This window comes from Labrus bergylta, chromosome 3, assembly GCF_963930695.1.
Source record: "Labrus bergylta chromosome 3, fLabBer1.1, whole genome shotgun sequence".
NCBI classification, from domain to species: Eukaryota; Metazoa; Chordata; class Actinopteri; order Labriformes; family Labridae; genus Labrus; species Labrus bergylta.
In genome coordinates this window covers 35814663-35842225 of record NC_089197.1, presented here as the reverse complement: position 1 = coordinate 35842225, position 27563 = coordinate 35814663, and the positions used below count along the sequence as shown (strand labels likewise).

The 27563-nt window shown below is 44.5% G+C and overlaps 1 protein-coding gene across 10 annotated transcripts in view; it reads left to right on the top strand.

Moving 5' to 3' along the window:
* Window positions 1–27563, top strand: part of ppip5k1a (diphosphoinositol pentakisphosphate kinase 1a) — a 53749-nt gene that overhangs the window by 14492 nt on the left and 11694 nt on the right. For 3 of the 10 annotated variants that reach the window (XM_065953230.1, XM_020641415.3, XM_065953227.1), the window contains 12 exons: window positions 3221–3342; window positions 3858–4040; window positions 4238–4379; window positions 4494–4717; window positions 5009–5136; window positions 5206–5320; window positions 5625–5732; window positions 12317–12445; window positions 12533–12673; window positions 13265–13358; window positions 15065–15190; window positions 18543–18605. In XM_065953230.1, coding sequence (XP_065809302.1) covers window positions 3221–3342; window positions 3858–4040; window positions 4238–4379; window positions 4494–4717; window positions 5009–5136; window positions 5206–5320; window positions 5625–5732; window positions 12317–12445; window positions 12533–12673; window positions 13265–13358; window positions 15065–15190; window positions 18543–18605 — 1575 coding nt within the window. The remainder of the gene's footprint in view (window positions 1–3220; window positions 3343–3857; window positions 4041–4237; window positions 4380–4493; window positions 4718–5008; window positions 5137–5205; window positions 5321–5624; window positions 5733–12316; window positions 12446–12532; window positions 12674–13264; window positions 13359–15064; window positions 15191–18542; window positions 18606–27563) is intronic. The other 7 variants (XM_020641418.3, XM_065953232.1, XM_065953231.1 and 4 more) reach the window with 3 other exon arrangements.

Sequence of the window (27563 nt, the reverse complement as noted above, 5' to 3'; positions counted from 1 at the left end):
GGGTACACTCTTCAGTTCCGACGCCGGCCCCCAGTTTTCAGTGGGGTCCGACATACCACAGTCAGTGACCCCACAAGACGTCAGGCACTCAGCCAGGAGATAGCCAACCTCCTGGAGAAGGACGCCATAGAAGGCGTAAATCATCAGACACAGCAAGGTGGGTTCTACTCAGTGTATTTTCTGATCCCCAAAAAAGAAGGTGGGTTTTGCCCTATCCTAGATCTAAGAGGGCTGAACACATTTCTGAAGGTGTTGCCCTTCCACATGCTGAGAACAGCAGATGTGCTCCAGGCCGTGACACGGCAGAGTTGGTTCACATCTATCGATTTAAAGGACGCATACTTTCATGTGCCAATCGCACTCCATCACAGAAAATTCCTGCGCTTTGCATTCGAAGGCAGGGTTTATCAGTTCAAAGTGCTTCCCTTCGGGCTGTCCCTGGCCCCACGGGTCTTTACACGGTGCATGCGGGCAGCATTGGCCCCATTGCAGGCCAGGGGTATGCATGTCCACCCATACCTGGATGACTGGCTGATCTGTGCCTCGACACTTCAGCACTTCTTCACCATGTGTCACAGTTGGGCCTCACAGTCAATTACGCAAAGAGCTGTCTCATACCCAGCCAAAGGGCAGTGTTTATTGGATTGACCCTGGATTCAGGTTGTATGCTGGCCTCCGCAGAGTGGAGGCCATACTCCAGCTTCTCCTCTGTTTGCGGAGGGGCAGGAGGTTACAGTACAGCCTTTTCCTCAGGCTGTTGGGTATGCTAACGACGGTAACATCAGTGGTGCCGTCTTGTTGGGTATCCTCACGTCGCAAGTTGTAATGACCGATGCCTCAACTTCAGGTTGGGGGGCAGTGTGGAAGTGCAGAGCGGTGAGAGGGCTTTGGACAGCGCTGGAGGCTACGCAGCACATAAATGTGCTCGAGCTCCGGGCAATGCATTTGGCACTCATCGAGTTCCTGCCTTATTTAAAGGGCAGACATGTTCTTGTGCGTTCCAACATGTCTGCAGTCTACCATATCAATCATCAAGAGGGCACAAGGTCAACCCGGCTGCTGCGGGTGGTGCACCGTCTCCTGGTATGGGCTTTCCCTCGCCTTGCCAGCCTCAGGGCCATGTACCTGCCGGGGCCACAGAACCTGGTGGCAGACTTTCTATCTCACCAGAAACCTCCCTCCAGAGGTTATAGAGGAGATATGGCGAATATATGGCAAGGCAGAGGTGGACCTGTTTGGTTCGAGGTCCTCAACCCACTGCCCTCCTTGGTTCTCCTTGATGGAGACGACGAGTCCTCTAGGACAGGATGCTCTGGCACACACATGGCCAGATCGTCTTCTTTATGCCTTCCCACCATTTTTTCTCATAGCAGCAATGCTGCCTACTATAGCAGGTCAACCACAGACTTTTTTGGTTCCCCCGAACTGGCCAGGAAGGCCCTGGTTTCCACGCATGTACAGTCTTCTGAACGGAGTTCCATGGTGCCTGCCGACACAGCAGGATCTGCTCTCACAGCTGGGGGGCAGCATCTGGCATCCGACTCCGGAGCGTCTGCAATTGTGGGTATGGCCCTTGAGGGGCCTGAACCACTCCTAACTGCTTGTGACCAAGCGGTTATCCAGACCATAAATGACTCGAGGGCACCTCCACAAGGGCACTTTATGCCAACAGGTGGAAGCTTTTTTCAGAATGGTGTAGAGCCCACAAAGAGACTCCTGAGAGTACCTCTGTGCCAGTAGTACTGCGGTTTCTGCAGTCTGCTAGAGAAGGAGCTCTCTGTTTCCACCTTAAAGGTATATGTGGATGTGATTTCGGCCAGGCATATTAAAGTTGATAACCACACCTTGGGGTATCACACTCTGGTGACCCAGTTTCTTAGAGGTGCTCAGTGGCGAAACCCTCCGCTGGCTGTTAAGGTTCCCTTGTGGGACCTGCCTTTGGTGCTTGAAGGCCTTTGCCCCCCCCCCCTTTGAGCCTCTGGGGCAGGCAGGGATTGAGTGGCTGTCAGCAAAGGTTTTTCTTCTGGCGATGGCTTCGGCAAAACATGTGAGTGAGCTTCAAGCCTTGTCGGTGAGTGAGGCATGCATGCGATGGAACTCAGATGGCACAAGAGTGGCACTTTGGCCTAACCCATCATTCTTCCCCAAGAGGTTGGGGGCAAGCCACTTTAATCAGGTCATTGATGGGAGCTTATCACCCCTCATCCCTGCAGGATGAGGAAGCCAATTCAGCAGAGCTGCTCTGCCCAGTTAGGGCTTTGAGACACTACATCCAAGCAACCTCAAGTTTTCGCCACTCTGATTGCCTGTTTATCTGCTATGGCAGCCACAAGAAAGGACAGGCCCTGTCCAAGCAGAGGAGTTCCAGGTGGATTGTTATGGCTATTGAAAAGGCCTACAGGTCAAGGGGTCTGCCAATGCCACTTAATTTCAAGGGCCATTCCACCAGGAGTGTCTCTACTTCCTGGGCCTCACTACGGGGGTTCCCTCTAAGTGAGATATGTGCTGCAGCCACTTGGGCCACACCATGTACCTTTTTACAGGGTAAATGTCGCTGCTCCCAGGGCACTGGGAGCAGCTGTTTTTCAGGAACCTTAAGACCGTTCACGGTGAGTTGGGATTCCTTGTGACAATGCTGGTATTAGTCATCCAGTGTTAAGAACTGCCTCTGGTGGTCAGGAAGAATGAAATAGAACGAGAGCTATGTTATGTATGACCGCCAGAGTTCTCCGTCACTCAAAATCTTGGCGAGAAGATTCTGAAGGGGCGTCTCACGTGATGACGCGGGCTATTTAGGCTACGTTAGGCGTCATCCCAGGTCACGTGACTTTGTTGATATTAAATACTCGACCTGCACGTGCACGAGACAGATATAATCCAGTGTTAAGAACTGCCTCTGGCGGTCATCCAGAATTCATAGAACCGTAGTTACATAGGTAGCTCTCGTTTTCCTCTCCCCACATGCCCACTCTCCTCTGATTGGCCAGCTCTGTTTGCACTCGCAGGAACATTTAAGGAAGCGTCCTTGTGGGCGTGTCCTTGATAGAGCGTACAACTTTGCTGCTTGGAATGTGTGTGCGTGCGTGCGTGAGACTAGGCTGTGTGTGTGTGTGAGACTAGGCTGTGTGTGTGTGTGTGTGAGACTATGCTGTGTGTGTGTGTGTTTAGGAGACTATGCTGTGTGTGTGTTTATAGGAGACTATGCTGTGTGTGTGTTTAGGAGACTATGCTGGGTTTCCAGGCTGTGGGTTGTTGAGGCTTCACAGCACTTACAGACACGACCTGAAGATTTATGCGTCTGATGAAGGACGGGTTCAGATGACCGCTGCAGCCTTTGCAAAGGTACAAAGTCTTCTAATTTACTGAGAGGTTTCCTTTATTAATCTGTGTTATGTGTGATTATTTTAAGTTCTGACCAATAGAAAGCTTTGAACAGAGTAAGTCCAGTTGTTTTGCGCAGTGAGGTTGTTTTATGTATTGTCCACGGTGGTGAGTAAACAAAGGTAACGCAGACCAATAGAGAGATTTTAGACATTGAATGATACAAAAGGAGTTCATATTTATGACTCTTGACACTTATTTATGTGTGTCTCTGTTTATGAAAAAGTAGCCATGTGCATTAATCATAATGGAATGAATGGAGAGACCAGTGAAGATGCTCAGCTCACCTGTTACCTGTACTCGCTGTCAAACTCACTGTTATTATCTGATTTGGTAAAATTTGTTCTTCAGTGTAGACACGTTTTATGATGATCACTTTGGTTTTTGAATTTGAGTCACAGATTAACACATCATCTGTGTGTGGTGTGGTGTGGTGTGGTGTGGTGTGGTGTGGTGTGTGTGTGTTGTATCTTCAGGGCCTGCTGGCTCTGGAGGGCGAGCTGACGCCCATCCTGGTTCAGATGGTGAAGAGCGCCAACATGAACGGTCTTCTGGATAACGACAGTGACTCTCTGAGCAGCTGTCAGCACAGAGTGAAGGCCCGCCTCCACGACATTCTGCAGAAGGACCGAGACTTCATCGAGGAGGACTACGACAGGGTGAGTCTCTGACCTGAGTGTGTTCACCTGTTGGTGCTCGTCTTCACCTTTTTCTACACCTGTGGAAGTTAAGGTACAATCATTATCGACTGCTAGAAGAGTCTGAGGTTACAGATCTCTCATAACATCTCGTGTACCTGAGCCATGAATATATGTTCTTGCTTAAGTTATTTTGTGTGTGTGTGTGTGCTCGTCAGCTGGCTCCAAACTGCAGTGCCTCTCTTGTGAACTCCATGAGGATCGTGCAGAACCCCGTGTCCACCTGTGATCAGGTGTACGCCCTCATTCAGAGCCTCACGTCACAGATCCGCACCAGGATGGAGGACCCGAAGTCAGCAGGTGAGAAATTCACCTGTCAGCCTTAAAACAATCCCATAATATAAAAATCACTGGGTTAATGAATAAAAAATCAAAAGTAGTTTGGTAAAGATAAACCGTGTTTGTGTGTATAAGATCTGCAGCTGTACCACAGTGAGACTCTGGAGCTGATGCTGCAGCGCTGGTCCAAACTGGAGAGGGATTTCCGGATGAAGAACGGACGCTACGACATCAGTAAGATCCCCGACATCTATGACTGCGTGAAGTATGACGTCATCCACAACTCCACGCTGGGCCTGGAGGACACACTAGAGCTTTTCAGACTGTCCCGCGCTTTAGCTGACATCGTCATCCCTCAGGTGAGGGTTACACCTGCACCAATCAGAAGACAGGATTCTGTATTTACCTTTGGTTTGATATTTCTTAATGAACGAAGACTGAGCAAGGGTTAATCAGTACTGTGTGTGTGTGTGTGTGTGTGTGTGTGTGTGTGTGTGTGTGTGTGTGTGTGTGTGTGTGTGTGTGTGTGTGTGTGTGTGTGTGTGTGTGTGTGTGTGTGTGTGTGTGTGTGTGTGTGTGTGTGTGTGTGTGTGTGTGTGTGTGTGTGTGTGTGTGTGTGTGTGTGTGTGTGTGTGTGTGTCTGTCTGTAGGAGTACGGTATAAACAAAGTGGAGAAGTTGGACATAGCGTACGCGTACTGCCTCCCTCTGGTCAGAAAGATGCAGCTTGATCTGCAGAGGACGCATGAGGACGAGTCGGTCAACAAGCTGCACCCTCTGTGAGTCTCCTGTTGTTTCACATTCTGGAATAATATGTGTGTGTGTGTGACAGAGGTGTGTGTTCACAGGTACTCCCGAGGAGTCATGTCACCAGGTCGCCACGTCAGGACTCGTTTATATTTCACCAGCGAGAGTCACGTCCACTCTCTGCTCAGCATCTTCCGCTACGGAGGCCTGCTGGACGTAAGCATCAAAAAACATGAGGAACACAACAGCTGCTGAGAGGGACACCTGTTAATTAATTGTGTGTGTGTGTGTGTGTGTGTGTGTGTGTGTGTGTGTGTGTGTGTGTGTGTGTGTGTGTGTGTGTGTGTGTGTGTGTGTGTGTGTGTGTGTGTGTGTGTGTGTGTGTGTGTGTGTGTGTGTGTGTGTGTGTGTGTGTGTGTGTGTGTGTGTGTGTGTGTGTGTGTGTGTCTGTGTGTCTGTGTGTCTGTGTGTGTCTGTGTGTGTCTGTGTGTGTGTGTGTCTGTCTGCCTGCTCTGAACAGGAGGAGAAGGACCAGCAGTGGAAGCGGGCCATGGACTACCTCAGTGCTGTCTCAGAACTCAACTACATGACTCAGATTGTCATCATGTTGTACGAGGATAACAATAAGGTAGTGTGTGGCCTGAAAAGCCTAACTGTTCACTATTTTCTTTCAAAATAAAAGCAGGTTTTAATCCAAACGAGAAGGAAAGTACCCTGGTTTAACACAGCACAGAAATTCAAAATAAAAGCCTAACAAAAACTGTTCAATTCAATTCAATTAAAAAAAACTTTATTTGTCCCCGGGGGGCAATTCAAAGGCACACAGAGCAGTAAATTAACAACAGTGCAAGTAAACAAAACATTTTAACCTAAATAGAAAGTGTCAATTTAAATACAACTTAAAGCTTAGACTTAACTTAAAAATACAAAATATAAAAGAGTAGATATAAGTGGACAGTGATCGGACTAACAGATGTAAACAGATGTAACCATAACTATGTGCAGTAGTGACCAGATGTAAACAGAACTATGTGCGGTAACGAGAAATAAATATATATATACAGAGCTATGTGCAAGTAGGCAAATACTAAATGATAAGTTATTAAGGTACATGGTGAATAATGGAACAACAGAACTAATATATACAATATAACTGTAAGGTAAAAATTTGATAAAGTGACCGTAGTGCAATGATGGATAAGAAACAACAGGAATAAATTAACCAGAACTTTATGAATACTGATATAAAATGGATAGAATAAAGTGATGTAGTGCATGAGACCAGATAAAGCTGGACAGCCCTGGGAACGAAGGTTGCTCTTCTCCTCTGTGTCCTGCAGCAGGGACAGCGAAGCCGGCGTCCTGAGGGGAGCCACTCAAACGCTGGGAAGAGAGAGCGTGTGAGGGGTCCTGCATAATCCGACCTGCTAGCCTGATTGTCTGTTGCTCATAGATCGATGTCAAAGTCCTTACAGGTAGTCCAATGATCTTAGAGCAGACTGTGACCGTGCTCTGCAGGCGGTTTCTGTTCTGGAGGGTGGTAGAGTGGAACCAGCAGGTTATAGAAAAAGTAATAATGCTCTCAATGAAGGAGTAGTAGAAGGTCAGAAGAATGTTCTTACTGACTCCAAAGGAATTGAGCTTCCTTAGGAGGTATTTTTGCTGCTGACATTTCCTGAGAATCTCCTCGGTGTTGGAGGCGAATTTCAGCAGGCTGTCGAAGATGGTACACAGGTACTTATACTCCTCTACTAGTTCGACAGGATTCCCATGGATTGTGGTGATTGCTGATGCAGCCAGTTCCCTCTGCTTGTTGGAGAAGGTCACCACCATGTCTTTGGTCTTGCTCACGTTCAGTTCGAGGCAGGAGCTGTCACACCACTCCACAAACTCCTGAAGAACTGGTCCATGGTGCTGAGAGGGGCCTGACAGCAGAGACAGGAGAACTGTGTCGTCCGTTTGTGATAGATTGTGATAAACGTTTTTTGTTCAGCGATGAATTGTGATAAACAGTTGGTTCAGCGATAAAACGTGATGTTGGGATCTGCATGTATTGAAACAAATGTCCGGCCTGTAGCCACAGAAGCCTGAGTACGAGTACTTAAATGACTCTTGCTCCCAGCATGCCCTGCCCTGCAGAAACACTCCCAGCATGCTCTGCAACATCCAACACATAGGTGTTAAGTGTAGGGTCGATAAAAGCAGCCGCCTCTCATTGTTCGATCTCTTCACTTGTGGTCTCCCTACACCAGAGGACACCTCTCTTCACAAGCTTCCAGCTTCAGTAGAGACACGCATTTCAACCTGACCTACCTCCAAGGTCTGCTTTAGGAGTTTTGACTCAATCAGTTACTATCTGGTTCGAGCACAGAGAGATTCTTTCCTATTATTCTCGTCAGTGTCGGTGAACACAACTGGACAGGACTGCTACAGACAACCACTGTTACCTGAAGAAGAATACACCAAGGAAAATCTACTCCTGCAAAAAGAAAGACAATAGAGCATTGCTCTTGTCTCAAATCTGACTCCTGCTGCCATCTCTTTTCATCTGCCACGGAAACCTGCCTGAATCTGGTGATTCAACAGATTTGAAGACCAACCGAACCTTGAAACAGTCATCAGAAAAGTGATTCCAAGTAAGGCTTTAGTATGACCATAGAATAGTTTAGGAAGGTTTATTCTATAACAATCGATAATTGTGCATTATTGTTGACTGAACGTCACATTCTGTTTATTATCTGCTGTAAGCTGCTGCATTTGTTTATTATCTGCTGTAAGCTGCTGCATTTGTTTTTGTTGCTGAACTGCTGTGTTCGCCTGTGCTATGCTAGTTTACTTTCAGTTAAATGCTTTCACAATTAGCTCAAGCTAAGCCACACAGCTTCCTTTGTCCACCATTTTGTACCTACGTGACGTAGCTCCACATGGTGCTCTCATGGAGCCCTCTATCTCCCCCCCCCTCTCTCTCTTTCATCGCACCTTCAAAGATGGCCAATCTGAGTTAGTGTACAGGTCACAGTAGCGAGTGAAGTCAACCCAGTCAAAAATCTCAACGCACAGTGATACACGGTGTCCAATGACTGTAAACATTTGGCCGAGGCGCCCATATACAGTACATCTCCATAATCCAACAAAGGAAGAAAGGTTGATGAAACAAGAAGTTTCCTTGTTCTGAGGGAAAAGCAGGATTTATTTCTGTAATAATATCCTAACTTCACCTTAAGTTAAGTTAGAGGCCAAATTGGCAATATGTGATTTAAAAGACAGATCACTCTCAAGAATAAATCCCAAGTACTCGTAGCTTTTGACAAGTTCGATTACATTTCCTTGAGAAGTTAAAATCAAAGGGACATTTGCTGTTTCTCCACTTAAAGGAGAAAACAACATGAGCTTTGTTTTATCAGTGTTTATGACCAACCTTAGTTCCCTCAAACGAGACTGGACAACATTGAAAGCTGACTGCAAAAACTCAAAAGCTTGTGCAACAGATACTGAGCAACAATAGATGATAGTGTCATCAGCATAAAAGTGATACATGGCATTTGACAAATTTTCACACATTATTGATATAAATGGAAAATAAAATAGGTCCCTGTGTCGAACCTTGGGCACCCCTTTTGAGATTTCTAAAAAGGAAGAGGTGGATCCTGCCATTTGCACGCATTGCGTTCTGTTTGACAGATAGTTGCCAAACCAGGAGGCTGCTTGCTTTGATAAACCAACTTGAAGGATTTTGAGCAATAATCCGTGATCAACTGTATCAAAGGCCTTTGATAAATCGATAAAGAGAGCTACACAAAATTGCTTACAATCAGTTATTTCAATAATGTCAGTTAAAACCTTAAGAGCAGCTGTAACAGTGCCATGTTTTTTTTCTAAAACCTGACTGATACTTAGATAATACATTATTGGCATCCAAAAAATCCTTCAGTTGTTCACTAATGATTTTTTCAAATACTTTAGCCAAAATGCAAAGTTTAGAAATTGGTCTGTAATTGTTTACTTGTGAGGGTTCACCCCCTTTTAACAGGGGAAGAACAAATGCTGATTTCCAGACCTTTGGGATTTCATTGCTGATCAGACTCAAGTTAAAAATATATGAAAGAGGCTCAGCAATAAAATTATCGGCTCAAGTTTCGGCTCAAGTTTCTCAGGACCTGCTGATTTCCTGGAGTCCAGTTTCTGTAATGCTCTCTGCACCTCAGTGGTTGACACTGGCATAAATTGAAAAGGATGAACAGTAAGTTGACTATCAACCTCAGATGCCAGTGATGCATTATCCTGATTTTTGTCGGATTTTACCAAGTCAGGGTGCAAGGAGTCAAATAAAAAGCCAGCTGAAATTAAATAACCCGTTCATTAAAACAATTTAGCATGGCTGATTTGTCAGTCAGGATGCAAGACTCTTTGACTAAGTGGGCTGGCACATCACTGGCACATGGCCAGAAGAAGATTTTATGACTTTCCAAAATTTCTTTGGGTCATTAAGATTTTTTGTGGTTTTAGAGATTGGGTTGTACATTTATTCCGAAGCTGGCGAAAGAGGAGCCAATCCACTAGGGTTTTGGATTTCCTGGCCCTGGCCCAGGCAACATCCCTATCTTTAAGTAGATTTCCAATCTCTGTTGAAAACCAGGGGTTGTTTCGCCCTTTAACCCTGAATTTGCGAAACGGGGCATGTTTGTCTATTAAAAACAGAAATCCGTCATAAAAATACTTCCAGGCTAGCTCTACATTGTCAAAGAGAGAAACTCTGGTCCAATCAAAACAAGCCAGATCATGTATAAAAGCTTGTTCGTAAAAGTGTTTAAAATCTCTTTTAAGAAGAAGCCGAGGCTTGGTTTTGGGAAGTTTGGCATTTCGAACTGTTGCAATGGCACAATGATCACTTAAATTATTTGCAAAAACCCCTATATCAGTATACTTATGAGTTGCATTTGTCAAAATTAAGTTCAGTAGGGTTGATCTTGTGGGTTGTTTAATATTAGGACGAGTTGGACTATCAATCAGTTGAGACAAGTTTAGAGAGTCACTAACCCTAGTCACAAACAGATCTGAGGCTGTCCGAGGCTGTGGACAGCCAATCACAATTTAGGTCCCCAACCAAAAGTAGCTCACTGGAATTTAGTCCAGCAACATAACTAGATGGAGGTCTATAACAACCCAAAACTGAGATTCTGGGCCGATCACAACGAAAGACATTGTAACCTTTAATAAAAATATCTTTGTCTGACACTGACTTACTAAGCCAGGTTTCAGACAATACAAGAATATCAGTATCAGTTGACTGTGTCCAAATTTTAATTAGGTCCAATTTTGGGACAAGGCTCCGAACATAAATATGAATGATACCAAGGCCAGTTCTGGCTCTGAATTCATCAGGTGTAGCAATATTATTCAGTGCAGGGCCTGGATTTGGTTTAACATTGCCTGAGAGTAAAAGTAGAAGTAGAATAAAACCTTTTTTCTTTGCATTTAGTGTTGGTACAGGACCGTCATTATGATGCTTGACAAGATCAATTAGTGAGATCTCTGACAATGTGAAATAGTTTTTCAAGACGGAAATACACATCAAACAAAGGTAGTTTGCATCTTTCAAAACAGGCACATACGGGGACACAAACATCAATTCACAAAAGGACCAGGTGAGGGTCATCACATTAGGCAGACCCGTAGGCAATGGCCTGTATCCAGGTGCATCGGCACGTATTTGGAATATATTTGGATCCAATAGCGAGGACAAAGTGAACAGGGCAAGAAGTAGCTTCATTGTAACAGCCTAAAAGTCAGAGCGGCCAGCAGTTCCAAAGTGCGAAATGTTCGGGAGTCGACAACAGAGAAAGACGAGTGGTAGAGTCACCTGCTGCAGCACGCCGGATAGCGTGGTTGGTAGGTTCACGCTGCCTGGACGAGGGATCGCAGCAGCGCGCAGCAGAACGGTGTCGGAGACCGGTGTAGGAGGATCCAGCGGCTAGCAGCTAATCAGCTAACCAACCGCTAGCTCCGTAAACAGTGGACAGCAAACTTGCGTAGCCTGGAGTTGTCAACGGCAGGAGAATTGCAGCAGAGACCAGCCTGGAAACCCGATCAATCCAGCAAGGCAGCCGAGAGACCGTCAGCCAGCAGCCAACCAACTGCCCGCAGCCCAGTAGCCGGAGACACCACACAGGATCGGCAGGTACCGTACTGCAAGCCCCCATGTCAGCTTAGGGAAGCCTCAGATGAAGGATGGGATACTGAACCAAGTTCCTGGAGGAGGGAGACAGACATGTTGCAAGACCTGGAGGAAAGGACAAAGGGCCGCCAAGTCGACCACGGCACAAGGGCGCGCTCCTCCTATAACGACCCTGTAAATAGTCTGGGTGTTCGGGATAAATACCGTCCCACCTCTCCAGACCATGAAGCCCCGCCACGTGGAAATGCCCCACAAGTCACTTCATAGCAGAGATAACACCACGCCCCCTCCTGCTACCTGTAGGTTCCCATCGCATGATTCACAGCTGAGAAATATCAAAACCTCAGATGACTCGGATGGCTCCCTTTTACCCAGAGATCAAAGAATGCGCACAAGGCTCATTGAATCTATGGCAAAGGATGTAGAGCGGTTTGACCACAACTCTACCAACTGAGCTACAGCCGCCCACCCTGTTTGTAGATATCTTGTTTGCTTAGATTAGTTTGTAATAGTTATTTGTTTGATTGAGTTTCATTGATTGACTTCATGTGGCTTTGTTAAATAAATTCTGTTATAATTTAAGAGAGCAGTTGTTTGTCATTTCTGGTGTATTTGCATTGTGATATAAGCTGGGTGCGAGGGCTTTGTGTACGGATTTCACGCCTTCAATTTATTAAATAAAGGTTATTAATTATTAATAATATTAGTAATTAAGTAACTAATTTGAGACTGATTTTTGGTTATATTTCCCTGATTGGGAGTGGTGCCCCCGAGTTGATTAAACATAGTTGATGATATTGTTATTTATATTAATAATAATTAAATATAATTATTAAAGAATATAACCAAATTTGACTTGATAAAACCCCAACAGTGATAAACGGTTGGTTCAGCGATGAATCGTGATAAACGGTTGGTTCAGCAATGAATCGTGGTTAACTGATCAGTTAAATCGTGATGAAGTGTTGAGATAAGTCATGGTTTATGCTCTAACAGCACTGACTTCTTGCTAACAAGTGTTGTGTTGTTCTGTGTAGGAGCCGTCCTCAGAGGAACGTTTCCACGTGGAGCTTCACTTCAGTCCTGGTGTTAAAGGTGTGGAGGAGGAGGAGAACGCCCCCACAGGTTTCGGCTTCAGGCCAGCCTCAGCGGAGATGGCTCGACAGGTAGAGTCGCAGCGAGCACCTGCATGGTGTTTGTTTGTTCTGCACACAGCAACGCACACAGCCTTACTTCTTCTTCTTCTCCTGAAGAACGGACAGAAACAGACCGACCCTGGCAGCCTGGAAGACCTATCACGAGACGAGACGGACCATGCCGTGCCACTGTCTGAGCCAATCACCATCCAGAGAAGGTCCCCGCTCATACGCAACCACAAGACAGGATCCATGGAGGTGAAGCACTGTGCACCTGTCCTCAGACTGAAACACCTGTCCACACACTGAAATACCTCTCCTCAGACTGAAACACCTGTCCACACGCTGAAACACCTGTCCACAGACTGAAACACCTGTCCTCAGATTGAACCACCTGTCCTCAGACTGAAACACCTCTCCTCAGACTGAAACACCTGTCCACACACTGAAACACCTGTCCTAAGACTAAAACACCTGTCCTCAGATTGAAACGCCTGTCCATCTGTCCACACACTGAAACACCTGTCCACACACTGAAACACCTGTCCTCAGACTCAAACACCTGTCTTCAGACTGAAACACCTGTCCACCTGTCCACACACTGAAACACCTGTCCACACACTGAACCACCTGTCCTCAGACTGAAACACCTGTCCACAGACTGAAACACCTGTCCACAGACTGAAACACCTGTCCTCAGACTGAAACACCTGTCCTCAGACTGAAACACCTGTCCACAGACTGAAACACCTGTCCTCAGACTGACATGAAAACACCTAACAATAGTGCGTGTTTGTGTGTTTGTGTGTGTGTGTGTGTGTGTGCGTGTGCGTGTGCGTGTGTGTTCAGGTTCTGTCAGAGACCTCCTCCTCTAAGGTGGGCAGCTATCGTCTCTTCTCGCTCTGCTCGCGTCAGTCTCCGGAGATGAAACAAAGTGGATTAGGTAGGTGTTGTTACAACTTGTTTCCATGGTTACCCTGTGTGTTTGTGTGGATGATGGGGGCAGGGAGGGGGTGACTCTCCCTCATTTAAGTCTGTTTATCATAACTCAGACGTTAGAGTGTTATTCAGAACGACATTAGAGTGTAGATGAACAACCTGATTGTTAAATGTAAAGACTTTTAAAGGTCAGCACCTGTTTCTCTATGCCACAGTTTATCACTCTTGTTCTTCTCTTTTTGCACTTCGAATGAAAAGTGAAGAATCTTTGTCAGAGATCTTAAATGGTCTCCTCTAAGAGCTGTGTGCTTCATACTCCATTATATTCTCTTTATTGACCCTGATGATGATTTTGACTTCTTCAGAGTAATAACCTTTAATTAGCTCTACGCCCTCCTCTCTCTGTGATTCCGCCCTCCTCATTGTCATCCTGATGAAGCAGATGTTCAAACACACCCTGAAGTTTGATCTGTGTGTGTGTCAGTTTGTTTTAACCATCTGTGTTTATAATATATTTAAACTTACCGATCAAACGTAGAAAAGACATCAGGACAGATCTCTCTTTAGCATCGACTGTATATTAAAATGGACGACGCTTCTCTGTTTCTCTAAGTCGTACCGAATTGAACCCAGAATATCCTCCAGGACAGGGGCTGACATAATGCTCTGGTGATCTGGAGCCAGCACAGATTAAAAAGATACTTCACTGTCAATGTGTGCAATTAAATGAAACAAAAAAAACAGCCCAACAGCAATGCACAGAAGGAGGCTGGTCAAACCCAAGCAGCAACCTCTGAAGTGTAACATCCTGCAGTGTCCACTAGAGGCTGGCTGCAGAAGCACAGGAAGTCATATACACACCCATTCTAAAAAGCCTGTTTTTACAGCAGAGATTAACATGTTCACATCCTGGTTCAAAAAACCAAATAGGTCTGATTAGCTCATGTCTCGATGGACACACACTGTATGGGGGGGGGGTGAATGTTTTGATGACTCATCAGTTTTGATTTGATGAAGGATAAGAGTTATTCACAATAAGGCGTGTAGCTGACCTAATTGACAGGTGGGCGCGGTGTAATGGTTTGTCAGGAGGTTTAAAACCCGCCTCAGCTCCAGCTCTCAGCCTGTTGTTAGGTTGACTGAAGGTAAGGGTGAGACAGCATGTCCAGCATGGAGACCAGCTGTTGCTCCGTCCATCTTAATATACAGTCTTTGCTCTTAACCCGCCCGACAAAGTAATGTTGAAAAGCATTTTGGGAAATGAAGTGCACCAATAAGTGAAAATAAATGTGAAGCACAGGATGTTTACTGGACACAGAACCTGTTTATATGTAACGTATAACAAGACGGTCGAGACCTGATACGACTCTATGAAAGGCTAATTTCTCATTATAGTCTTTAAAAAGTGTGTGTCCTCCTGTGATGAGCGCTCACACACACACCCACACACATACACACACACACTTACACTCACACTCTCACTTACACACTCGCACACACACACCCACTCGCACACGCACACTCACACTCTCACTCACACACAGACACTCACACGCACACAGACTCACACTCACACACACTGAGATGATGTTGCGTGGTCTCCTGTCTCTGTCTCTCTCTCTCTCTCTTTCTTATTGTGTGTTTGAGTAACAGCATGATAATTAGAGGTCACTAACCGCCCCCGCCCCCCCCCCCCCCCCCCCCCCGCAGGCTCTCAGTGTGCCGGCCTCTTCAGCACCACTGTCCTAGGTGGGTCCTCTAGCGCCCCTAACCTGCAGGACTACGCACGTGCACATCGCAAAAAATTCTCCGCCGGCAGTCTGTCCTACAAAGACGGTACGTGTTTGAGACGGCGCTCTTCACCAAGCTGCACAGGGCCACATTATATCACAGGCCCCACATGTTACATATAAAGAGCTTTAGCAGACTGACGGAGCTGTAGACAGGGTTACTATGGTTACAGGAGTCAGATAGCAGCATCAGAACAGTGGGAATGAGAGGCTCTGAATATCATGTTCATAAGAGGGCCATGGTCATTCTGGACCCCAAAGCCATCTTTTCTGTTCTTTTTTCACAACGCAGACTTAGCCAGACTCTGAGCAAGACTCTGAGCCACTACACTGATGACTTGAGACTTGCTCAGCTGGGCCTATAAGACCCTCTGAGGACCAGTTTTATTTTTATAGTCTGTGTGAAGATTAGCACTTAACCAGAAGTGACCATATAAGGACATGCTCCTCTCCAGCTCCTCCCTCTTGTCCTTATATGGTCTGTCTCGAGAATAACAAGATGGTCCTGTGTCCAGTATGATCTGCTGGTATCATCCACTCCTTATTTACAGTCTGTGGTGAAGCAAGGACAGGAGACGTGATAGAAAGATCATCTTCAGGGAGTCTTAGAGTGAACACCTGTTCACACAGGTGTAGCCTGTAGCGGTCTCTGAGTCTGTCTCCACATGTAGCGGTCTCTGAGTCTGTCTCCACATGTAGCGGTCTCTGAGTCTGTCTCCACATGTAGCGGTCTTTGAGTCTGTCTCCACATATAGCGGTCTCTGAGTCTGTCTCTACATGTAGCAGTCTCTGAGTCTGTCTCTGAGTCTGTCTCCACATGTAGCGGTCTCTGAGTCTGTCTCTACATGTAGCGGTCTCTGAGTCTGTCTCCACATGTAGCGGTCTCTGAGTCTGTCTCTGAGTCTGTCTCTACATGTAGCGGTCTCTGAGTCTGTCTCTACATGTAGCGGTCTCTGAGTCTGTCTCTGAGTCTGTCTCTACATTTAGCGGTCTCTGAGTCTGTCTCTACATGTGGTGGTCTCTGAGTCTGTCGCTACATGTGGCGGTCTCTGAGTCTGTCTCTACATGTAGCAGTCTCTGAGTCTGTCTCTACATGTAGCTGTCTCTGAGTCTGTCTCTACATGTGGCGGTCTCTGAGTCTGTCTTTACATGTAGCAGTCTCTGAGTCTGTCTCTACATGTAGCGGTCTCTGAGTCTGTCTCTACATGTAGCAGTCTCTGAGTCTGTCTCTACATGTAGCGGTCTCTAAGTTTGTCTCTGAGTCTGTCTCTACATGACCTTTACATGTAGAGACAGACTCCTCTACATGTGTTCCTGAGCTGTGTATGGAGGGGCAGTGATGTGTGTGGTTCATGTTAGCAAAGTTATCGATGGATAGTAATCAGTAAAAGTGTGCAGCACAGATCTCACAGTGCAGGACAGCTCCTTTGTCTCCGTCAGTCTCACATGTTTCTGGAAGCTTCTTATGATGTTTGTTCAGACCTGTGCATGTATAATGACGTGAACATTTCTGTTACCTGCCCCCCCCCCCCCCCCATCATCATCATCACAGTCATGACCCTCCCATGTGTTTGTGTTCATCATCATGGCGGCACTGAGCATCCTGTTCCATCTGTGATACTCTCTTTCTGTCACTTCCTCTTGATTCTGTAGGAGAAGTCAGACAGACACGCTCCTCGTCTGCTTATCAAGGTGCTCGGCTTGATTTCAGCCTCTTACTGACTGTTTCCTGTTAACCCTTTAAAGCAATCACAAAAACATTGAAGTGTTTGTCAGAGCTAGAAAGATGTCAGCAGCCATTTTTTAACCCTTTATGATCTAACATGACAGTCCAAGATATGAGCAGTCACTCAACCCGACTTTTATAGCTGCTTATAATCCAGAAAGAAAGTTGTTTCTGTCCCTGACAGGCTCCCGTAGTTATTCAAAGTGTGTGACAACATGACACAATGGATCCCTGCAGAGAGAGACCTTTACGTTTTAAACCATAAACAGCTGTGACATCACTCTCTACAGCCAAACTACACCGAGGGAAAAGCACTGATTTAAGATAAACAGATCATGAACATATCGTGTCCTGAAGTCAGTTTGCGTCCGTTATGACACCTTCAAATATGTTAACCGTGTTTTTATACCATACACATACGATGGTTTATAAGAATGTCCAAGAACATTTGCAACAGTTGTGTGTCGGAGAGAAACGAGTGCAATGAAGAATGCACACAGTCGAGACAGCACTAAGACATTAGCAATGTGAGCGTGCGTCATGCATGTGTTCACTCAGTGTTTGATATTTTTGACTTCTCGATGAACAAAGAATGCAGCCAAACGTCTGCAAAGTTTCTGTTTTGCACAAAAAACATTGGTTTAGGAGAGGAATGGATGCAACAAAAATTGCAGGAAGACTCCTGCACACACTTGAAATTGCACCAAGACGTTCAACAATGTTTGTCACAGCATTTTTGCAAATGGCTAACATTGCCTGTCTTTATCCAACATTTGTCAATATTTCCTGTTGCTGATGTTTTTGTGCAGTTTCGATGGTGTACAGGAGTTTGCCTGTAGTGTTTAATCATTAAAAACAATACATTGTCTATTGCTGGGTGTCTAGGACTTGTATTTTAGTTGCCATGGTATCAAACTGCCACAATGTTTTTAATGTTTACTAACCATCATATCAAAGTTGAATAGATTCTGTTTCTCAGACCATCCTTCACTGGTCTGAGGAAACAGAAAACAGATCACAGATTGAATATTTGATCACACTTATATAAATATATATTTCTCCTCTGACAGGTTTTGACGTCCCGTTGTTTTTTCAGTCATTATTTATGTTTATGATGTCTAGGGCTTAAAGTTGCATCCAAACATGGCGCTGACATTGACGTCTGTGCTGATGTTGTCCACTAGGTGTCACTGTGGTATCATACAGTCACATGCTGTGGTCTGTGTCGTCCATCTTGTTCCAGCTCACATGAAGCTTGTGGTGATGCAGTGGTTCATATCGCTGTGTTTCAGTGCATGTGCCTCTGTGAGGACGCTCGTTTTATTTTCTGCCCTGATGGAGCTCTTTAATGCTGCTCAGGTGGTTCATGGCCGTGGCGTGTTGTTCATGAGCTCGTTCAGTTAGAGGACAGGAAGGCACAGGTCTGGTTGGTTTCTCAGGTTTGATATTTGTTTTGACGTTTTTTTAATTTCAACATGTCACCTCACTTTGTCATGAGAAGATGTCCCACCATGTGTTGCCCCACAGCCATCTTTAAAACGTGTTCACGTATGTGAGTGTTACCAGAAGCTTCAGGCACAAAGTGATCAGAGCAGGGAGAAGATCAAACATGACAGACAGACAGTCACTGTGACTCCTAGTAACTCCAGTGATTTTTGTTTTATTTCCTCAGAGTTGTTGTCTATGCCGGCAGTAAAACGATTTTCTGTGTCGTTTGCAAAGTATCCGACTAATGGTACGTCTGCTTCTTTCAAGTATTTCTCCACCTCACCTCCCTTTTGTCTGCATGTCTTCAATCTGTTCTTTTTGGACCTTGGGTTGTTGTTTTTGTTTTGTTTTTTTCCACATGCTCCTCCAGCATCCAAGTTAATGTGTTTATTTCTAATAATTGAATTTGTATTGTTTACCCATATGCTTTGAACTCTTACTTTTCTAACACTACCTGACATTATCTTCTAACCAGGGTTCCCACCTCTCATTCACTGTGTCAGTAATATCATGTTAGAGTCACAGCCAGGTCTCCGATAGAGTCACAGCCAGGTCTCTGATAGACTCACAGCCAGGCCACCGATAGACTCACAGCTAGGCCTCTGATCGACTCACAGCCAGGCCACCGATAGACTCACAGCTAGGCCTCTGATAGACTCGTAGCCAGGCCTCCGATAGAGTCACAGGCAGGCCTGACACAGAGACACCTGACATACTTCAAACAAGAAATACACAAGACACCTCAGACACATGAGATTGAGACACATGAGTCACCTGAGACACCTTTGACACATGAGACACCTGACACACTTTAAACATACGAGGAATACTAGACACAAGAGACACATGACAAACCTGAGTAACATGAGACACTTTCCACACTTCAAACATATGAGACACACAAGACACCTGAGACACATGAGATGTATACACATGAGACACCTTAGATACCCGAGACACATGAGATATATACACGAGACACGTGAGATAGATACACATGAGACACCTTATATACCTAAGTCACCTCAGACACCTGAGACACGAGATATATACACATGAGACACCTTAGATACCCAAGACACATAAGATATATACACATGAGACACCTGAGACACATAAGACACGAGATAGATACACATGAGACACTTTAGATACCCGAGACACATGAGCTAGAGACACTTTAGATACCTGAGACACGAGATAAAGACACATGAGATAGATACACATGTGACACCTTAGATACCTGAGACACATGAGATATATACACATGAGACACCTTAGATACCTGAGACACATGAGATAGAGACACCTTAGATACCTTAGACACATGAGATATATACACATGAGATAGATACACCTGAGACACCTTAGATACTAGGGGTGTAACGGTACACAAAAATTTTGGTTCGGTATGGTTCCAAGTTTTGAAGCTTCGGTTCGGTACATTTTCGGTACGGCAAAGGGACCTGATGCAACACTTTTTTTTTTCTTTATTGGGAGCATTTAGAATTTCCCTTTTACACATTGGGCTAAGTGCAACATCGACAGTACAGACTTGTATACCTGCTCAGGTTACTTTTTAAATTAAACATTTAAAAAAATAATAATAATAAACTTATGCTGCATCATTCAACCAAAAGAGTCTCCAATAAATAAAAGATATGAATTAAATAAAATATTTTAGAATGAAATGAAGTAATTAATATAGCCTATATGTAAAAATATTTATTTTTAATTCCACTGACACCTTTTGGTTTATGAAGGCAACACTTTTTTGAATGCCCTTTGAGCACATTATAAAGCTAATCACATCTGGGACAGTATAGTTTCATCGCAGAACTATTAATATTTCCCTCTGTCGATATAAGAACTTCAATGGCATTTGTTGTGGCTTTGGCCCGTTCAGAATTACTAGCAAAAGGTTTTCTGTTGGGGAGGGAGGGTGTTCATTCTATCATGCTACAGGTTATGCTCCCACACAGAAGCGTCTCCCCCTCCCCTTTTACGCCGTAGTGCTGTTAGAGCGGGATCATCGCTGAAAATGAAAACGAAACTTAAGAGTAAGTCCGTAAAAAGAACTCCATCCCGGCTATATGCAACTGTCCAAACCGACAGGACTCGAGGAACTAGTAATCTGCACAGTTTGCACAGTTTATGTTTGAACTTTTTTACAAGTTACTAACTAAAAGTTGTGTCCCATATCCACGGCCGCAGCCTTCCTTCACACTGAAGTTTGCTTCCACTTTACGGTCCGTGTGGGAACACAGATCAAAGAACTTCTGTTCCGCGCGTACCAAAACGGTCCGGTCTGAGTACGTGTACCTTTACACCCCTATTAGATACCTTAGACACATGAGATAGATACACATGAGACACCTTAGATACCTTATACACATGAGACACATGAAATAGATACACGAGACACCTGAGACACCTTGGACACATGAGATAGATACACATGAGACACCTTAGATACCTGAGACACATGAGATATATACACATGAGATAGATACACGAGACATCTTAGATACCTGAGACACCTTAGACACCTGAGATACACATGAGATAGATACACATGAGACACCTTAGATACCTGAGACACCTTAGACACATGAGATATATACACGAGACACATGAGACAGATACACATGAGACACCTTAGATACCTGAGACACCTTAGATGCCTGAGACACCTTAGATGCCTGAGACACATGAGATATATACACCTTAGACACCTTAGAGACCTAAGACTCATGAGATAGATACACCTGGGACAGGATCAGCTGGACTCCCTGCTGTGACTTTTAAACTAACTTAGAAACATCCTTTAAAATCCCTTTATTTCTTCAATATAAGTGATGTCCATGATTTATACGGACACAGCCAACATTTGTATGATAAAAGAGGTCAAAAGTCTCCACCTGTTCATGTGTCACAAAATAAATGAAGCAGCTTCATGATGGGAACCCTGTGTATCATCGTGTGAATATTCACCATTACCTGAGACTTCACTTCTATCATGTACACTGAGCAGATGAGTGTGTGTGTGTGAGAGCGAGAGAGAGATATCCTCGACTGCTCATGTTCAAACACCAGCACATTCATATTGAACCCTCAGCTCCACAATGAACACTGAATCTCCTGACAGATGAACAGACAAATGTTTCAAATATGGTCCATCACACGTGTCCGTCACACATGTGGGCCCTCAAACCGTCATCGCTCAGTGTGTCTGATTGATGACCACACAAGTGTTTGTTTGGGGTGTTTGAGACCTGAAACAACACATGAACGATGTTTATGCTGCTCTCTGAGTCACTGAGTCTGATGGTCTCTGTGTCACTGAGTCTGATGTTCTCTGAGTCATGGAGTTTGATGGTCTCTGAGTCACTGAGTCTGATGGTCTCTGTGTCACTGAGTCTGATGGTCTCTGAGTCACTGAGTCTGATGCTCTCTGAGTCATGAAGTCTGATGCTCTCTGAGTCATGGAGTCTGATGGTCTTTGTGTCATGGAGTCTGATGGTCTCTGTGTCACTGAGTCTGATGGTCTCTGTGTCACTGAGTCTGATGGTCTCTGTGTCACTGAGTCTGATGCTCTCTGTGTCACTGAGTCTGATGCTCTCTGTGTCACTGAGTCTGATGCTCTCTGTGTCACTGAGTCTGATGCTCTCTGTGTCACTGAGTCTGATGCTCTCTGAGTCATTAAGTCTGATGCTCTCTGAGTCATGGAGTCTGATGGTCTCTGATGGTCTCTGTGTCATGAAGTCTGATGCTCTCTGAGTCATGGAGTCTGATAGTCTCTGTGTCATGGAGTCTGATGGTCTCTGTGTCACTGAGTCTGATGCTCTCTGAGTTACTGAGTCTGATGCTCTCTGAGTCATGGAGTCTGATGGTCTCTGATGGTCTCTGTGTCATGAAGTCTGATGCTCTCTGAGTCATGGAGTCTGATAGTCTCTGTGTCATGGAGTCTGATGGTCTCTGTGTCACTGAGTCTGATGCTCTCTGAGTCATGGAGTCTGATAGTCTCTGTGTCATGGAGTCTGATGGTCTCTGTGTCACTGAGTCTGATGCACTCTGAGTCACTGAGTCTGATGGTCTCTGTGTCATGGAGTCTGATGGTCTCTGAGTCTGATGGTCTTTGTGTCAGCGAGTCTGATGGTCTCTGAGTTACTGAGTCAGATGGTCTCTGTGTCTGATGGTCTCTGAGTTGTATGTTCTGTGTGTCCCTGAGTCTGATGGTCTCTGAGTTGTATGTCAAATGTGTCCCTGAGTCTGATGGTCTTTGTGTCAGCGAGTCTGATGGTCTCTGAGTTACTGAGTCAGATGGTCTCTGTGTCTGATGGTCTCTGAGTTGTATGTTCTGTGTGTCCCTGAGTCTGATGGTCTCTGAGTCTGATGGTCCTTGTATCTGAAGTCTGATAGTCTCTGTGTGTTGGAGTCTGATGGTCTCTGTGTCATGAAGTCTGATGGTCTCTGTGTCATGGAGTCTGATGGTCTCTGAGGCCCTTTCCGAATTGTCACAGTTCAGTATGCAGTACGTACTATTCAGTAGGAGTTTCAGTATACTGAACTTTCATGGTCATTCAGTATGCATTTTTTGGGTCCGCGCAGTATACTGAACATTCCAGTATGGATACTAACTTCCGGGTTTTATGCAGTATGGATCGGATGTGTGCTTTCAGGAAATGAATTGTATTTTACAATGCTGTGCGAAATTAAACGTAAATCGTCACGTCCGCCTCCAAATCAAAACAAACGAGCGTGGATTAATTTAATCAATTTTTAATCTAGAATTAAAGTCCCGACTGAAATCACTACTTTAAATTAACAACAGAAAATATAACAAATATCTGCATTACTATAAAACCTTTCTCCCTCTATTTAAATAATGATTTAACTATTTAAATGTGTCTGTATTGGTTTACTTCATATTCTGCATATTACTGTCTTTCATTTGTACTTTTCTTTATGTACTGTATGTTATTTAGTTATTTAATCTGTCTTTTACTTGATTTACATTGTGATATTGTTTTGTTTACCTGACTGTATATGTGCATTACTCTTCTTGAATAAAGCTAAACAAAAACAAAACAAAAAAAACGGGTGAATGCGGCCGGTTCGGGAAACGTAAATGACGTCACTTTCATACTGAATGAATCAGAAGAAGTAGGCACAAATATCTGCCTACTGTGTGTGCATACTGAATAGTAGGTACTAACAGTATACAGCACGGATAGTATGTACTGCATACTGCCTACTGCCTACTGAAAGATTCAGTATGTACTTGGCAATTCGGATACTGTGCCTGAGTCTGATGGTCTCTGTGTCATGGAGTCTGATGGTCTCTTAGTCTGATGGTCTTTGTGTCTGATGGTCTCTGAGTTACTGAGTCTGATAGTCTCTGAGTCTGATGGTATTTGTATCATGGAGTCTGATGGTCTCTGTATCATGAAGTCTGATGCTCTCTGAGTCATGAAATCTGATGGTCTCTGTGTCATGGAGTCTGATGGTCTCTGTGTCATGAAGTCTGATGGTCTCTGTGTCATGGAGTCTGATGGTCTCTGTGTCATGAAGTCTGATGGTCTCTGTGTCATGGAGTCTGATGGTCTCTGAGTCTGATGGTCTCTGAGTTGTATGTAAAATGTGTCCCTGAGTCTGATGGTCTTTGTGTCAGCGAATCTGATGATCTCTTAGTCTGATGGTCTTTGTGTCTGATGGTCTCTGAGTTACTGAGTCTGATAGTCTCTGAGTCTGATGGTATTTGTATCATGGAGTCTGATGGTCTCTGTGTCATGGAGTCTTATGGACTCTGAGTCTGATGGTCTCTGAGTTGTATGTAAAATGTGTCCCTGAGTCTGATGGTCTTTGTGTCAGCGAGTCTGATGGTCTCTGTGTCATGGAGTCTTATGGACTCTGAGTCTGATGGTCTCTGAGTTGTATGTAAAATGTGTCCCTGAGTCTGATGGTCTTTGTGTCAGCGAGTAGGCACAAATATCTGCCTACTGTGTGTGCATACTGAATAGTAGGTACTAACAGTATACAGCACGGATAGTATGTACTGCATACTGCCTACTGAAAGATTCAGTATGTACTTGGCAATCCAGATACGGCCTGAGTCTGATGGGGTCTGTGTCATGGAGTCTGATGGTCTCTGTGTCATGAAGTCTGATGGTCTTTGTGTCATGGAGTCTGATGGTCTCTGAGTCTGATGGTCTCTGTGTCATGGAGTCTGATAGTCTCTGAGTCACTGAGTCTGATGGTCTTTGTGTCATGGAGTCTGATGGTCTCTGAGTTACTGAGTCTGATGGTCTATGAGTCTGATGGTCTCTGAGTCTGATGGTCTTTGTATCATGAAGTCTGATGGTCTCTGTGTCATGGAGTATGATGGTCTCTGAGTCTGATGGTCTCTGTGTCATGGAGTCTGATGGTCTCTGAGTTACTGTGTCTGATGGTCTCTGAGTTGTATGTTCTATGTGTCCCTGAGTCTGATGGTCTCTGAGTCTGATGGTCTTTTTGTCATGGAGTCTGATGGTCTCCGAGTCACTGAGGGCGCATTCGGCAATCCGTACCATGACCAAGCACCCTTCACCCCTTAAGTCCAGTTCATTTGACTAGTGTTAGTGCGCCGATCCATGCTCAAGCAAAGTACACTTCCCTGGCACACATGTGAGGTGTGCATCGGCACAGTACAGTTCATGCACAAGCACGAGCACAAGCACGGGTACACAACGTGGACAGCCTTCATTATGGAGAAATCCTGCACTGTTCTGGCTGTATCAACTAACATGACTCAAAATAGGACTCAAAGTCAATAAAGTAGCTGTCATGTTCTCTGTGTTGTTCTCTGATGTGTGGACTCAGACCACCCTTTTTGTTTTTCTTTTTTTTTTTTTTTCTCAGGCCCAGCACCCCCCCCCCCCCCCCCCCCACAACAGCAACTAACAAATAGGTGTGAAAAGGCAATCTTCCTGTTCTTGACTTACATAGGTTAAACTCCAGAGTTGAGGTTGCTCAGTCTAAGTAGCTCTTCACACGCTGAATTCAAGCATCTGGGGATTCAGCTGACTACTTCCACAGCATATTTTTAGGAGTTTTGGGCGCAATCAGATGCTGTCAAGTTCGAGCAAAAAGAAGAGTTTCTTTCCTTTGATTTTTTGTAAGACGTCATTGAACTAGACAGGAGCGCTGAAGAAAAGCCCACTGAACCCTGAAGCCACAAGGACAAATAAAGAACTCGGCTCCTGCAACCAGAAGACCACAGAGCAGCGCTCTGGTCAAAGATCTGAATCCCCGCTACCCTCCTCCTACATCTGCCATGAAGGAAACTTGCCTGAATCTGTTGATTTAATATTCAACAGAGTGGAGATCCAACCAACTTTGCAATGATCACCAGGAGTTACCCCAAGTAAGAGCTTTGGTCTGAGCAGAAATAGTTTCAGAAATAGTTATGTTTCTTTTATAACCACTGATAATTATGCATTATTGTTGATGAGACGTCACATTCTGTTTATTATCTGTTGTAAGCCGCTGCATTTGTTTTATTGTGATGAATGGCCGTGTTTGCCTCTATGTGTTTTCATTCAATGCTATGCTAGTTTTCAGGCTTTCACAAACAGAAAGACCAGTGTACCCGCCGTTGAATCAAAGTCTGGCCACTGGCTTTCTGGTGTTTAAGTAACAGTTACTGAACTCAGCTCAGAGAGCTCAACTATTTCAAAAGGCAGCCACATGGCTTCCTTTGTTGTCCACCATTTTGTCCACATGTGACGAAGCCACATGGTGCATTGTCTCGCTCCACCATCTTGATTTCTCTCTCTCTCTCTCTCTCTTTCTCTCACTCTCTCTCTCTCTCTCTCTCTCTCTTTCTCTCATCCACACACAAACACTTTTACGCCTCATTCACAAGTTTTGCTTGATAATGTTTGTTTGCTTAGATTAGTTTGTAATAGTTATTTGTTTGATTAAGTTCATTGATTTTGGATTGATGTGGCTTTGTTTAAATAAATTCTGTTATAATTTAAGAGAGCAGTTGTTCATGATTACTGGTGTATTTGCATAAGCTGGATGCGAAGGCTTTGTGTACGGATTTCACACCTTCAATTTCTTAAATATAGTTATTAATTATTGGTTATTTTTACCTGATTTCAGGGTGGTGCCCTGAGTTGATTAAACATAGTTTAATGATATTGTTATTCATATTAATAATAATTAAATATAATTATAAAGAATATAACCAAAGTTAAATGGTTAAGATCTCTTCATATGAAATCATGTTGGGGAAAAATTAATGTTGGTGGTAAGATGACAGAGATATGGGATCTGTTTTGGCAACATGTTAAAATAAGGTCATAGAATGGATTCATGTTGATGGCTGTACCTCTCTTATGTCTGTGGCATTATTTTGTTATTTTTGTTATCTCATGCTAGGAGATGACTTGCATGCTCTGCCCAAGTGCTCTGTACCTTTTTATTTTTTATTTTTGGTATAAGATGTGCTGCATTGTTTTAAAAACTGTTAAAAGTTAATAAAAGCTTACGTTACAAAATATATATATATATATAACCAAAGTTGATTAGATAAAACCCCAACAACAGTAAGAAACACCTTTGCTAGTGTGACTGCGCCCTGAGCCTGATGGTCTCTGAGTCTGGTGGTCTCTGAGCCAGTGAGTCTGATGGTCTCTATGTCATGGAGTCTGGTGGTCTCTGATGGGCTCTATGTCATGGAGCCTTCATTATGGAAAAACTTAGAGTTTCATGGCTGTATCTGACTAAAATGACACAATATAAGCGTCAAAGTAGCTGTTATGTTCTCTGTGTTGTTCTCCGATGTGCGGGCGTCCACGCGGACTCACTCGAGTCCGCACGTCTATTTTATTTTTTTATTTTTTTATTGCTGTGTCTGATTAAAATGGCTTAAAATAAGCTGTAAAGTAGCTGTCATGCTCTCTGTGTTTTTCTCTGATGTGCAGACGCGGATTCGACTGCGTGTCTCTTTTTCCTCTCTCTCTCTTTCTCTCTCGTCTGCTTGTTTGTAAACTGAGCACACTTCATAATAACATAAAGCGTGCATGTATTGTATTACAACGTTATGTACAAGAGGTAATCGTGCTTAGGCACTGATAGTCCTGTGTAGTGTGACCGCGGGCCATGCCGGCCAGCAGGGGAATGGCCCTGGGAGGGCAATCGTGCTTGGGTACAGCAC